This window comes from Peromyscus californicus, unplaced genomic scaffold (assembly GCF_007827085.1).
Source record: "Peromyscus californicus insignis strain IS unplaced genomic scaffold, ASM782708v3 Scaffold_13__1_contigs__length_99412109, whole genome shotgun sequence".
In the NCBI taxonomy this organism is placed as follows: Eukaryota; Metazoa; Chordata; class Mammalia; order Rodentia; family Cricetidae; genus Peromyscus; species Peromyscus californicus.
The window spans coordinates 83,672,954-83,687,790 of NW_026294424.1; the positions used below are offsets into that span (position 1 = coordinate 83,672,954).

Sequence of the window (14,837 nt, forward strand, 5' to 3'; positions counted from 1 at the left end):
AAGTTCCACTCCCTCATACCCTCACCTTGGTGCCTATGGCTTGGATGTGGGGGAAGGGGAACAACCGTCAGTCCATTACCAATGAAATTATAAAGCACAACTTCCACTTCATTTATGCAGTAACTATTTGCAGAACCTTCATAAGTACCAGTGTCCTACAGATGCTGACACATTTCATCTTGGTATCAACTTTGTGAGGTAAATACTATTTTCTCTCTCTCTCTCTCTCTCTCTCTCTCTCTCTCTCTCTCACACACACACACACACACACACACACACACACACACACACACACACAGAATAGAAATATAAGTTGAGAGAGGCTGGATACATTGTCTATGATCGTTCAGTAGGTATGTGTTGTAGCTGGGCTTCTAGCCCTAAAACTCTTATCAGGGTGTCTCTGTAACTACATGAGGACACCCAGGCCAATGGCTCCCTCCACCTGATGGTTCCCCGTCTCCCTTGCTGAAGTGTAGAATCAATGGTGTTCACCTAGGACCGGCAGTCAAATGCCAACAATGGCAACAAAAGGATCGTGAAACTGACTGCAGTTAAACAGACTCTGAAATGGATTAAATAGAGAGCTACAAACATGCTAATTACTATCTGTCAAGTCCGGTGTGGTTGATATATTGTACACGCCAATAAACTTATCTGGGGGTCAGAGAACAGAACAACCACTATATTAAACATAGAGTTTAGGCAGTGGTAGCACAATCAGTCTTATAATACAGACAGATCCAGATGGCATGGATAGAGTTGTACCAGTAAGCTAATGGTTACATATTTTATAAAGCCATAGTCCTTTGCACTTAAACCAGTGCCTTGTGGCATCCTCGCATTCTCTATCCCAGGACCCTCTTAGCCCATCACAGCCCCTCACAGCCTTCCTGTGGACTTTCCCCGATCAGAACAAATTATGACCCGCCGTACAGCAGGGCAGTAATGCTTCAGGAACTGCTGGAGTTTGGGAAGTTCCAGAGTTCAAAAGACAAAGACTAGGTTGCTGTTTTGTTCTAAAATAAACACGGAGCTAACCTTGGCAATGATCTTTCTGCTCCTCCTCCTCCCATGCTTCCCTGAGGGGGGCGGGGGCACGCGGCCAAATGCCATTCATTTGATATCACAAAAACAGCAGAAAAAAGCAAATGTCCTCACATGGCATAAGAGACCATAGATATAATTTTAAAGAGTGCTTTCATCTCAGACGTGAACTGGAGTTGCAAAACTCAGAAGACAGAAGAAGCTGCCATCCGCCCAAATCGCTGCAGTCCCATCTGGAATCCTAAGCAGAGCAGCACTCGCGTGCACATAACGGGTGTGACCCACCACTCCCTGAGTGCTGGGGTCCCTTGAGTCCCACCACTCCCCCCGAGCCGTCACTTCTCCGAAGCACGTCATTCCCTCCCCCTTGGGACTATGGGACAAAAAGCAATAATCCCAGAGTCCAATCCTTGGGAGTGGAGCAAAGGGGCGGAGCGACGTCCTTTCCGGATATGGGGAAACACCGAGAGCTCCGGGAATTTCCCTGGCGCAGGGCTCGGGCTTTTCCAGCCATCATGCATAAAAAGGGCTCTCGGGGCCCCAGAACCCCAGATCGTGCCTCAGTGCCTCCAGCCAGCTCCTACACTCCAGACTCCAGCTACACTCCTTTCTCAGCGCCATGGCCCCAGCCACCCGTCCACTCCTCTGTGCCGCTCTGCTGCTGCTGCTGCTGCTGGCCACCAGCCGCCAGGCTACAGGTTGGACTCTCCACTGCTGTCCTGGGGGGAAGCCTCCGGTGGGCTCAGCCGCCCACAGTCCCGCTGACCCAGTGTCTTCTCCCACAGGGGCGCCCGTCGCCAACGAGCTGCGCTGCCAGTGCCTGCAGACCATGGCAGGGGTTCACCTCAAGAACATCCAGAGCTTGAAGGTGACGCCCCCAGGACCCCACTGCACCCAAACCGAAGTCATGTGAGTGCCTATCAGCGCAGCTTCTGCCCCTTCCAGCGTCGCCCAAACCCTCCTGCTGCCCCCATACTCATCCTAGCGGAATTTCCTGCCTCATGTGGGTCCAATCCTTCTCTCTGCAGAGCCACTCTCAAGGACAGTCGTGAAGCTTGCCTTAACCCCGAAGCCCCCGTGGTTCAGAAGATTGTCCAAAAGATGCTAAAGACGTGAGTAGTGACTTGTGTTTGTACTTGGAACTGAAGTCATGGGTCAGAATACTGGTATCCGGCCACCGAGCATTAATTATATCAGGGAAAGTCTGTTTGCCTGGAGAAAGGAAAGTTGTAGTTATTACTTTCATAGTTAATCTTCACTTGAGATCATTAATTGGCTCTGACGCTAGAGAGCTGTGTCCGGCTTGGCTATCACTACACTCAAAACCCCCACGCAAATGGATAGTGGCAATGTGTGCTCCTAAAAGATAAAGTGGAAGTGGCGGGCGGCGCTATGAAGTCCCTTAAGGGGCTGGAAAAGGGGATCCTTGGCAAGGTGTGCCCTGGAACCTTCCTGAGGAAGAAGGGAGCTTTTGGCAGCGAGATTTCCCTAAGTGCGAGGCTATGTGTAGGTTACATAATTTATTGAATTTAAGTCAAGCAGGAAAGCTAACAGCAACTACATCACAGGGTTCCCTGCGTGAGAGTAAAGTCGCATTTGTAAATTAACCCGTGGTCATGTAGTTTGGCTTTTTTTCCAGCCACGTGGTTGACTTCACAGGAACTCATGTTTTCATCTGCACAACTCTGGGTGCAGGGGTAGTACACATGTAGAAATCCTTCCTAGGCTCTAGGGGACTAGGGTAAGGGAAGAGTGGCTTTGATGACTACTTCTAACAGTGACTCTTTTCCCACTCCAGGGTTGTCCCCAAGTGACAGAGAACGAAGTAAGATTGCCATGGTGGCGCCTGTGAATGCTGGCTTCTGACAACACTGGCTTAACACCCTTCGTGGTTTCTTATGAGAGTCCTATTTATTTATGTATTTATTTATTTCACAAAGCTTGTGTATTTTTATTTTACATTAATATTTAACAATGTGGATGTGTTTCATCAATGGTAGTTCAGTTCTGAGTGTTCAGTTTGAAGATGGTAGGCTTAAAATATCTCATTAAACTAATATTTATTGGGAGACCATTAAGTGTCAACCACTGTGAAAGAAGGGTATGGGGTGGGGAAAAAAAAAGGTAGAGAGATGAGAGCATTTGATCATGTTTTGTATTAGGAGAGAGAATGTGTGGGAATCTATGTATGTTTTAAAAAGAATGTCGGTTATTTATTGAAAGTCATCTTTCATATTAATGGTCAACATTGACGTGTTGAAGCTTCCCTTGGACATTTTATGTCTAGTGTGTAGGGCATAATGCCCTGTTATATTCTTTAACCAATGTTTCTCTTTGTCTTGTGACAGAGAAGTTCAAAGGACTGTTACAAAGGAAATAAAAATAAAAGTTTTAACAAAAAATAACCTGGGTGCTTTTTGTTTTATTCTTCTTGACATCCCTGGTTTATATTTAATCCTGTACCTGTGCTGGCTGGCATTTCTCATGACTTTTGCCTACTTGAGAAGGAAGAATTGGTACTTCTGAAAAACACATTCCACCCTCCCCCAACTTCCTGGGTGATTCTAGTTTTATATAAAACATTGATGTTTTCTACACTGGCCAGTTTTATATTCAAAAGTAGGTCCTTTATTTATTTCAAACATTTTTTTTGTCCTTTATTTTTGAGAGAGGGGTCATGGTATGCTACCTAGGCTGGCTTTGAACTCCTAATCTTCCTGTTGCAGGCTCCCTGTGATCCCTGTTGGGATTACAGGTACACAGAGCAGACACACCTGGCTCTGCAGAAATTCTTGACAAATTCCTGAATTCTTATAAACTTCTTAACAATGGCTCTTCTTCAATCCTTTTGGCAAACGGATCTTCCAAACTGTGCAGTTATCTCCCCCTTTTAATGAAGTTGGTAGCTAGAAGTGAAAAGTGGATCTTTCTAAGGACTTTAAAGCTCTGTGCTATGAAAAATGCAAACAATAGGAATGGTTTATACAAATAAGTACATACTGTGAGGTAAGATACATGGTTTAAGAAAGCGGAATGACAGCTAATGAGATGTATGGTTTCAGAATATACCATGCTTTACAAATGGTTAAAGTATTAAGGAAAATTATAATGAGGCAAGAACATATATTAGAATATCTAGGCAATCCTGAAAAAAGTGCAAAATTTAGAACTTAAAAAATATGAAAGGAAGATAAAATAGAATAAAAGAAATGGCCTCAATCGGGCATGCAAAAACCTAAAGAAATAATGTAAGTGTCTGGGGAGTCCGACAGAAAAATTCCCAAAGGTCAGGCTTAATTTCCCAACCCATGGGACTCTGAGTTGGGGCTGATGATTTGCTTCCATGGTAGACGTAAGAAGAGCAGTGTAGTGGAGAAAGTTTATAAGCCCCAAACCCTACCACATGGTCAACACTATTATCAATAGTCAAGACTTAGGAACAGCTGAGGCCCAGCCCTGATAGGAAGGGACAGGAAAGGGAAGGGCACATCAGTCACATTTGCACTCTTCCACATAACTCAGAATCTCTCTGTGTGCAAGGGAACAGCATACAAATTCAAATCGGAGGGACATTCCTCAAAATACCCAGCAAGCACTCTTCAAAATTGTCCAGGTGAGGGAAAACAAGACACTATCAAAAACTTATACAGATCAGAGGAGACAAACAAAGAGATGAGAGCCACATACAATGTGTATGATGGATTGGAGTCTGGAATAAAAAGAGAAAAAAAAGACATGGATGAAATACTGATGAAATTTGAATAAAGACCTGAGTTGAGTGAACAACACTGCACTGGGATCAGTTTCTTGTGTTTGATAAGTACACTATAACTATGTAGCATGTTGATAGTAGGGGACACAAAACAGAATGTCAGGCAAGGAAACTTTCCCCCACATAAATTTTTTTTAAGTCTAAAATGATTCTACACTTAAATTTCAAAATCTCAACTTGATTTTGGAGACTGTACAATAAATAAAACAATTGTGTAATAGACTTTAATGTAACAATAATACAATTACAACAAACTTAAATGGAATTGATACTATAATTAAAAGTCAAAGATTATTTGGCTGTGTAAGTAAGGTGATATATGCTGTTTAAAGATATATCTTAAATATTTGACCCTAACTTAAAATTAAAATAATTGAAAAATGTGTCCCACCACATAAAAACTGTTTGAAAGGAACCCTATGTACATCAATTACTAATTAAATCATCAATTACTAATAATACAGTTACTAATATGTAGTAGGACAGGCCCATAGGGTCATGGAAATTGGCTCAGACCAGTTGCCAAGTCATGCACACAACGTACTCCTTAAGAGCCAACTGGGAGTCTGCCTGAGGGCCTAGAAAAGGAGCTGTCAGAGGTCCTGGTCACTGTCAGAATTCCTGATCGTGCAAAGCCAATGAGGGATGACCACACAGACTGGGTGCTGGGAGGAGGGTGGGTATATAAGGCCTTCCCTGTTACTGAATAAATGAGTTTGTTATTTGCCTTCAACGGACTCTCAGTGTCTGTGCCGTTGATGCCACACCTTCTCACCCCCTCCCCACTAGGGAGCCCTTAGAATCCAAGCTACACTAATGTATTGTTGATGCATTTATGAACAGCTGATCTATTAATGAATGCATATATAAAAACAAGCAGTCATGAGAGAATGAAGTCCGATTCAAAATATAAAGGGGGACATTGTAGAAGAAACAAAGTAATTTTAAAATTTTACAAATAACACTAAAATACATAAAACAATTTGGAGAGACTAACAAAGAGTAATAGACAAATCAGAAGTCATAGTTAAGGATTCTTTGTGCTTGGTGTAATGGTGGCACACACCTATAATCCCTGTGTTTTGAGGATCTATAGTTCAAGACTTGTCTCGGCTACATGGTGATATAGAAGCCATCACAGGCTACATGAAATCTTGTCTTAAAAAACAAAACATGTGCCGGGCGGTGGTGGCGCACGCCTTTAATCCCAGCACTCGGGAGGCAGAGCCAGGCGGATCTCTGTGAGTTCGAGGCCAGCCTGGTCTCCAAAGCGAGTTCCAGGAAAGACGCAAAGCTACACAGAGAAACCCTGTCTCGAAAAACCAAAAAAAAAAAAAACAAAAAAACAAAACATGTATTAGAGATAGGGTGTCACTACATGATTCATGCTGGCCTTAACTATATTATTCACCTACCTCAGCCCCTCAAGTTCTGGGATTACAGGAATTGCTGCCATGTTGGCTTCCCATAGATAAAGATTCTAACTGACTCTCTCAATGCTTAAGAGGGAAGATCGTGAAATATTGCTAATAGTATGGAAGGGTTCAAAAATATAACTGAATTGGCTTGACTGACATCTGTAGATAGCTCTTCTGCAGCTATATAAAAAAAACACAGGGTTTTTTCTTTTCTTTTCTTTTCTTTTTTTTTTTTTTACAGTGCAAAGAAAACTTCCCCTACAGGAGGCTACATATTGGCCTTGAAGAATATATCACACATGGAAAATGTTGAAATGCTGTAGAGAACACACCCTGATCATCACTTTTTAAGATGACCTTGCTTTTCTTATTGAAATAGATATGACCATACACTGTGCATGTCTGTGGTTAGTAACTTACCCCTCAGCTTCCTAAATTTGCTTTCACAATGCCAGAGTCATCTTGCTTTTCCATATGCAGCATAAGCATTTCATATGATAAAACTACTATGGTGGAGATATTTCCTCATTTCTTATGTTTATTTCAGACATCGTTTTGTAAATTTTGGAGTTCCCATATTTCTTAGGTTGTATTACATAAATATAATGCAATTTAATTACATGACATTATTTCCACAAAGGGCTTTACATTTTTTTAAGCAAATGGAAACACAAAGTTTTGTATTAAGAGTTGTTTGTGTAGGGCAATAGTGGTGTACACCTTTAATCCCATCTCTGTGAGTTCGACCAGCCTGGTCTATAAAGCAAGTTCCAGGACAGTCAGGTCTTCACAGAGAAACCCTATCTCAAAAAACCAAAATTTCAAAAAAAGCCATTTGTAAAAGAATCTTGGAATACCTTCCAGATTTAATATATTAGATTAGTATTAATTAATTATTATTTAGTATTAATTAAAATGAATTCAAATATTTACAGATTATTGAAAGAATAAAAATATTCTTACTACAAGAATAAAAAAGTGTGAGTGGATGGAAATGTCTTACACATGAAAAAAATTCTTGTTTTTCTGATTTACTTTATTTACCTTTTAAAAACATGTCACTATCCTTGATATGTTATAAGCATCTAAGAAGTGTCTTTTGATTTTAATATTCATCATCATTTTATTTTGGTATGTAATTTGAACCTAAAAAATCCCCAGCCTTCCCACTCTCCTCAGGGTAGACAGTGGATAAATCTCACAGCGTGACATATGCACATTGGCCATGGAAATAGCTTTAGATGCAAATAGCAGCTTCCCAGTAGAAGTAACATCCAAACAAATTGTCAAGATTCTAAGGGTCACCACTCCCCTCTCCCCAAACACAGGCTAATAGGAACATCAAGAGTTGAGGCCTGGGTCTTCAAGGAAACCATGTCTTGAAAAAAGGAAACAGGAACTCTCTCTAGCAAGGCTTTGTCTATTATAAGTGTCCCAACAGACCAAATAAAGGATGAACTGTGTCGGGCAGACAACACAGAATATTTGCAAACTCTCTGTGGGCAGCTCTGATGGATTCATGCACCACATTCTCCAGAGCGATTTGTTGTCTTGTCCCTCCTTACTGAAATGGAAGGAAAATATTCTAGACATCAGCCAATAAGGAAGTAGATTTCTTTACAGGTTGTGTTGTTCAAGAGGGAAAGGAAGTATGGGATGCAATGAACTCTTAATAAAGTCATGACCATTTCTGGAGGAAGAATTATGCAATTTTATAGGGTCCAATGACATTTACAGTTAATTTAAAGAATGCTTTAATGAGAAAATGTGTGTGTGTGTGTGTGTGTGTGTGTGTGTGTGTGTGTGTGTGCCTATGTGTGTATGCATGTGTCTGCCTGTGTATGTTTGCTTTGTGTGAATATGTGTCTCTGTGTGTGAATGCATGTGGAGGGCAGAAGTCAACAACATGTCCAGCTTTTATGTGGGGGCAGGGAATCTAGATTCAGGTTCTCATGCTTGTGTGGCAGATTTTTTGCTGACTAAACCATCTTCCTATTCCTGGAGAAAGTTTTTTTTTTTTTTCTAAGAATAATCCATGTTGGTACAAAGCAAGTCTCAGCATGTTGTAATAGTCTTTCTTTTTATGTCCTTTTCTATAACTGTGTCAAGATCTATTGAAATCCACCCTCTATGTGTAAGCTATCAGGACAATGGAATTCAGAATAAATCAGCAATTTGTATTTAGCCAGGAGCTATAGGCTAAGCAACTAAAATTGAATTGCTAGGAATGAATTATGGGTTCCAGTTCTGCTCTTTGTCTTGTTATTGGTTATTCTGTATTTAGCATACTTTTCCCCAAATGAATAAATCAAATTCTTTAACTGAACAATTAATAGCATTGTGAGTATCATTTAACAGTCTTGAAAATCAGAATATCTCATTTACCTTACAAGAAGACATACCATTGAGTTTTATTAAAAAGGTGGACTTAACTCAATATATATAAAGAGAAAAGCTGGCAAATACTACAAACAAGCATGTCTCAAGAAGTACAGCTGTGTGACAGGAAAAGGCACTTTGGGGAAAGTCTCTGGGTGCAATAAGACTGAAAGTCATAGTGTATTGATTTGCTGAGTCCTGGTCAAAAATCACGATGAATCTGAAACACCGTTCATACAGGATCTTGATCTCTTCTGTCTCAATTCCTTAAGGACCCAGGAGAGGGGACCATTGTTGGGTAATATTATTTTAAGGTGTGCTACCTTTGTTCATGTTGCATTTGCTTAACTCTGTGAAGCTGTGTTACTGTGCCTGTCTAGAACACTTGATGATCTAATAAAGAGCTGAACAGCCAATAGCAAGGCAAGAAAAAGAATGGACGGGGCTGGCAGGCAGAAAGAATTAGTAGAAGGAGAAATCCAGGAGAGGAGAGATCTAGGAGAGAGAGAAGGAGGAGGACCTCAGGGGCCAGCCACCCAGCCACACAGCCAGCTACAGAGTAAGAATTAAAATAAGATTACAGAAGTAAGAAAAGGTAAACATCCAGAGGCAAAAGATAGAAGGAATAATTCAAAGTTAAGGAAAACTGGCTAGAAACAAGCCAAGCTAAGGCTGGACATTTATCAGTAAGAATAAGCCTCCATGTGTGATTTATTTGGGAGGTAGGTGGCCGCCCCCCCCCAAAAGAGCAAAAACAAACAACAAATCATATTGTGATCATCATTTACTGCCTCTATTACTTGTGTATATCTTCCAAACAAGCCTTTGTTTGCTCTATCCTCTCCCTGAAGGAGGTTTCTCTTCTCTCAGGGTTATTTCCATTCCCTCTTTAAAAAAAAATTGTCAGAAGTGAACATGTCCTCCATGAAAGAATGCCTGACAGTGTTCACAAAGCCACAGAGAAAGCTGTGTTAGCCACTGCTTGTCTCCAAATGCCTTGAGTGCATCTCCCGCAGCTTATCAGGGTATCTTCCGCCTTACTTTTGTATCTCCCTTGTTACAATAAGAGTTCACGGATTATAGGGTCTCTCGGCTCACTTGGTGCCCAAGGCAACTAACATCATTCCAACATTGTAAATCAGGGGAAATGGTGTTGAAAATGCTGAGGCTAAAGAAGAAAGAAGGAAGTTTAAAATCAAGCTGAAATGTCCCTCTTGATAGAAAATCTATCAGTAAGTAGAATCAGTAACATATAACTCCATGTGAAATAGACTGAATGAAAACGAGAATCATTTCATCTTCCCATGATGCCAAAAGACAGGTGAGTGGGCGGAGGACTGATTCTCCAAGATCAAAGATTACACCTGGTGACTGTTCTCATTCACGCAAGATGGCTTTTCTCCCTACCGGCTCAGCTTCGGGCAGCCTCTCCCAGGTACTGGCAAAGTCCCAAGCTTCTGTTCTGCCAGCTGCAACTGAGCAGGAAGTAAAGACCTGTTTTGTTTTGGTTTTTTATCATTTCCTGACAAGAAGGACTCGAGGGAATTTTTCTGGACATGGACAAGATTATGTCATTCGCCCGCTGGTGAACTTACCAAGGCATCTAGGATGTGTAGACTGGGACACAAAGAACTGGCAATACTTTATGGGGCTGTCAGCTTACTCCCAGAGCTGTAGGGTAGGGTCACTTGTCTTGAACCAATCCTGGGAAGAAAGAGAGATAGCAAGGACTTCAAGACAGAGTCCTGGTTTCCAAAAGAAAGTTGGGGCTCTGTCATCACAGGTAAACAGGAGAAGCTTAAGTCAGGCATAAAGAACAAATACATCAGAGATGTACTCATTGAATACTGTGGATTGAATACATTGAGAGGTCTAGGAATGTCTTAGTTATTCCTTTTTACTTTACGTGTATGAGTGTTTGCCTAAATGTATATATGGGTATCACATGCATGTGTGGTACCCACAGAGGCCAGATCTAGGGCACTGAACTCCCTAGAACTAGTGCTACAGAGTCAGCTGCCATGTGGGTACTGGGTACCAAAGCTGGCTCCTCTGCAAAAGCAGCAAGGGCTCTTAACTCTTGAGCCGTCTCTCCATCCCTGGGTCCAGGAATTTAATGCAGCATAAAGATATCATCATTCTGTCCTCAGCCAGATTCTTTCATTGTACTGGAAGCACTAATTGCAATAAAAGAGTGTTGGCAGTTGAGACATCTTGATTCCTGGTGGTAAGCAGGAAGAGCAGCACTGCCCACTAGACCATTCCTGCAGCCGCATCCGTGCTCAGGATGAACACAGCTCTGAATTTAAAAGCTCTATCATGGGGTCCTCATTAAAATGGAAAGACATAGTAAGTGTGGTAAGTAGTGAAAGGATAATAAACTAATGTGTAGTGATGATTCCATTCCCTTCAAACTGGTGCTAGTGTGACTTTAAAGTCCGGGCATAGAATTTGTCACTCTACTCATACCAAGTGTAACTGCCTGGAGATGATGCTTAACACTTCAAAAAGAATTGCTTTATTTTGGTAGAATGCCATTTTTCTTTAAAGTTAAAAAAAAAAAAACAGCAAGCCAAAGGCTAGGGACTGACTATGAAGACTGACATCGTGTAAAAAGGAACACCGTTAGTATCTCATTTTGTAAGCAACTGTTGCTTTACCACACAGCTGCCGGCATATATTGAGCGACTGCTTCTTGAAACATTTTTGCGCTTTGACAACTACCGTAGGAGCCTTGTGCTTTATCCTCTCGGAGTGTTTGCTTATGCAACGTATCAGATTACATCTGGAATCCTTACAGCAGATATTTTCTGTTTTCTAACGTCACCGTACGGAGACGAACAGACTGAACAGCATCCTGCTAATACTGAAGACAAATATTGCAGCTATTAAAACCTGAAAAAGTGCTCAAATTAGGTCGACAGAGTCTGTGAGCTTTATCTAAGAAAATAAAAACCAAATACAATTCCTGGAACTAAAATGCCTTCTAGAAAACTCCAATTTCCACTGGCTTTCATTTTGAAGAGGAGATATATTGATTGGGGAAGGGGGGGGAGAAAGCATACATAGTTTGTTAAATTAAATACATCACATGTCTTACTGTGAGTAAACAACAACATCAACAACAACAAATACCTCAGAGATTCTACACCAATCCATCAGTTTTAAACAATAGGAGAGTTGAAGTTAAGCCATGATATATAAACATTAAAACAAACTTCTGGATCTTATAAATCACTTATCTCAGGAAACATCTAATTATTTATAATGTTTTCTAATAATTGAGATGACTTTTATTTACAGTTTGTAGTTTTAACTACTAAAACTATTTAAGTTAGGTAAGAGACTCATCCTAAATTCTTTTTTCTTTTTTTTTTTCCCAACCCCCAAATTCTTTTTTCTTGAGACAGAGTCTCATTATACAGATCTGGGTGTTCTGGAGCTCACATAGCCCTGCCTGCCTCTGTCTCCTAAGTGCTGGGATTAAAAGTGGGTATCATCACTCCCTGCCCTAAATGATTTCCTAAGAAGAAAAAAATAACAAAAAATTGTTTTTGTTTTTAAAGAATTCTTTTTTCTTTGTGTATAAGGATTTTAATCCTAGGTGAGTCTTGTTACTAGCAATATGGAGGCAAAGGCATTTTTTATTTATTTACAATGTTAGCATTTAATATACACTGCTGTTTCATACAAACGTTACATTTATTCATCTTAACATTTTGAGGTAGTTACCACTATCATGTGCATTTTGGAGACAAGAAACTAAAGCAGCAGCAGCAGATGGAATTCCATGTCCTTGTCACTAGTGGCCCACAACTTTCTACCTGGCAGCTCTGAGCATCAACCTGCCTCTGGTTGCCCTCTCCACACCTCTCTGCAAGATATCTGCACAGCCCTCAGAGAGCTGTACCCAGACCCACACCCAAACCATTTAAAACTGCACGTTATCTGACCAAGAATTAAAACCCAGCGTGAGGAAATGAGCTAGTGAATGACAAAGGCCAGAGGTGAGCATTTACAATAGCTTATCACAGTCAGTGAAAGCAAAAAATGATTTCCTTGCTAGGGAAATCAAATCCCTGGGTCAAGAAAACCCTAGAAAGTAGAAATGAAATGGGGTTTGCCAAGATGGTTTCTGGTTAAGAACACTGGCTGTTCTTCTGGAGGATCTGGGTTCCATCCTCAACACTCACATGGCAGTTCACACCTGTCTGCAACTCCAGTTCCGGGGCTTCTGACACCCCCCCCCCCCCACAGACATACATACAGGTCAAACACCAATGAACATAAAATAATTTTAAAAAGAAGCCATGGGGGAAGAAAAAGAGGGATTTGTGTCAATAACACACACACACACACACACACACACACACACACACACACACACACACGAGGAATGAGATTGTAACCTAGCACTTAGGTATTTCACAGATGCATGTTTTTGCTACATGTACACGTGAAAGACTCTACTCCGTTTTTATGTCAGCACTGACTTTGGAGACTTCACTGTGTACTTGAGAGTCCTCACAGGACTGCCTCCCCAAGCTGCTCCAGGAGACCACCGGGTCTTTAATTTCCTGAACTCATGGAGATCTCTTACACCCGAGTGTGGTGCTCGTGGGCACACTCAAGCCTCGGAAGTTCCAGCATTTCACAGGGGAAGTGTCTGGGAGATTACAACACTGTGTCCTCGGTTAAGCATGAGTTAAGCTTTTGACACATCTTTTTCCCCAACCCCCGTGGAAGGATATGACACAAATGTGATTTATTCGGGCTTGCTACACATCAGAAACAAACTACTCTTCTGTGTAGCTTGAGATGACTATATATTTCAAGAGTGTACTTATGCAGATGTAGATAAAAAAATCTTCATTTGTTCTAGAACTATCGATGAATATGCAACGAACAGAGAACCGCGCCCCCCCCCCCCCCTTTAATTCCTCCAGTCCTAATGACTAAAGTTCCCCACAGCTATTATGTCTCCAGGGACTGATGACATCATCCCTGTGAGAAGTCACTGGGTGACCACTATCTATCAGGTGGTCACTGCAGCGCAGAGGTCACTTCCTTCCTCTTGAGGGTTTGGGGAGGGACATCCCAGGGTCCCTCAGGGAAGGGCATTAGGATGAGGCAGGCAGCACGCGCTTGCGGGTGTCCTCAACCCACTCAGCTGAGGGGCGGGGCGCTGTCCTTCTTCCTGATGCAGAGACCCTAAGCTCGGGGAATTTCCCCAGCCCCGGGATCGGTTCGGGCTTTTCCAGCCACCGTGCATAAAAAGGGCTCGCGGGGCTCCAGAACCTCAGATCGCACCACTGAGTCTCCAGCCAGCTCCTGCACTCCAGACTCCAACCACACTCCTTTCTCAGCGCCATGGCCCCAGCCACCCGTCCACTCCTCTGTGCGGCTCTGCTGATGATGCTGCTGCTGGCCACCAGCCGCCAGGCTACAGGTGGGACCCGCGGCTGCCATCCCTGGAGGAGCCTCAGGTGGGCGCAGCCGCTCACAGCCCCGCTGACCCAGTGTCTTTTCCAACAGGGGCAGTTTTGGCCACTGAGCTGCGCTGTCAGTGCCTGAGGACCATACAAAGGATCGATTTCAAGACCATTCAGAGCTTGAAGGTGACGCCCCCAGGACCCCACTGCACCCAGACCGAAGTTATGTGAGTGTCTCCCCCGGCAACCTCTGCCACCGCCAGAGTCGCCCAGACCCTCTTACAACCCCATGCTCATTCAGCGGAACCTCAGGCCTGATGAGGGTCCTCCTTTCTCTCTACAGAGCCACTCTCAAGGATGGTCAGGAAGTTTGCCTCGACCCTGAAGCCCCCTTGGTTCGGAAGATCATCCAAAAGATACTGAACAAGTGAGTTCTGAGTTGTACTTCCACTTGACTGGAGTCCTGGTCGGAGTACTGGGGTCTGATTCCTGAAAATTTATCAGGGGAAAATCAAGGTTAACTACAGACCAGACACCTGGATTATTATTTTTATAGTTAACTTTGCCTCATAATCATCAGTTTGCTCTGGTGTCAGAAAGATACAACCTGCTTCTACCATCTACACACTCAAAAGCCCTACTCTAATGGATGGTCCTTGTGTGGACCCCTAAGAATTAAGTAGAATTGACTAGTGGCATTGCCAAGCCTCTTGTCTACTAAGATACAGTACTTATCCCTGACCTTTCCATGTCTTTGAGCTGTAAAGTGTAACTCCTGGTTTGGGTCAC

At 42.4% G+C, this 14,837-nt stretch overlaps 2 protein-coding genes across 2 annotated transcripts; both read left to right on the forward strand.

The window, feature by feature from the left end:
- The first annotated feature begins 1,535 nt into the window (after window positions 1-1,535).
- Window positions 1,536-3,400, forward strand: LOC128108960 (growth-regulated alpha protein-like). Its single transcript, XM_052735984.1, has 4 exons — window positions 1,536-1,745; window positions 1,833-1,956; window positions 2,076-2,159; window positions 2,846-3,400. Exons 1-4 carry the CDS (start codon window positions 1,667-1,669, stop codon window positions 2,859-2,861), a joined length of 303 nt encoding a protein of 100 aa, XP_052591944.1. The 5' UTR covers window positions 1,536-1,666; the 3' UTR covers window positions 2,862-3,400.
- A 10,504-nt stretch (window positions 3,401-13,904) lies between these two features.
- On the forward strand, window positions 13,905-14,479 carry LOC128108797 (C-X-C motif chemokine 2-like). The gene is made up of 3 exons (XM_052735832.1): window positions 13,905-14,065; window positions 14,152-14,275; window positions 14,392-14,479. Exons 1-3 carry the CDS (start codon window positions 13,987-13,989, stop codon window positions 14,477-14,479), a joined length of 291 nt encoding a protein of 96 aa, XP_052591792.1. The 5' UTR covers window positions 13,905-13,986.
- Window positions 14,480-14,837: the final 358 nt, after the last annotated feature.

Coding starts and splice junctions, on each gene's coding strand:
- LOC128108960 (XM_052735984.1), top strand. CDS start 1,667: ATGGCCCCAGCCACCCGTCCACTCCTCTGTGCCGCTCTGCTGCTGCTG. Junction 1,746..1,832: donor CACCAGCCGCCAGGCTACAG/GTTGGACTCTCC, acceptor CTTCTCCCACAG/GGGCGCCCGTCGCCAACGAG. Junction 1,957..2,075: donor TGCACCCAAACCGAAGTCAT/GTGAGTGCCTAT, acceptor TTCTCTCTGCAG/AGCCACTCTCAAGGACAGTC.
- LOC128108797 (XM_052735832.1), top strand. CDS start 13,987: ATGGCCCCAGCCACCCGTCCACTCCTCTGTGCGGCTCTGCTGATGATG. Junction 14,066..14,151: donor CACCAGCCGCCAGGCTACAG/GTGGGACCCGCG, acceptor CTTTTCCAACAG/GGGCAGTTTTGGCCACTGAG. Junction 14,276..14,391: donor TGCACCCAGACCGAAGTTAT/GTGAGTGTCTCC, acceptor TTCTCTCTACAG/AGCCACTCTCAAGGATGGTC.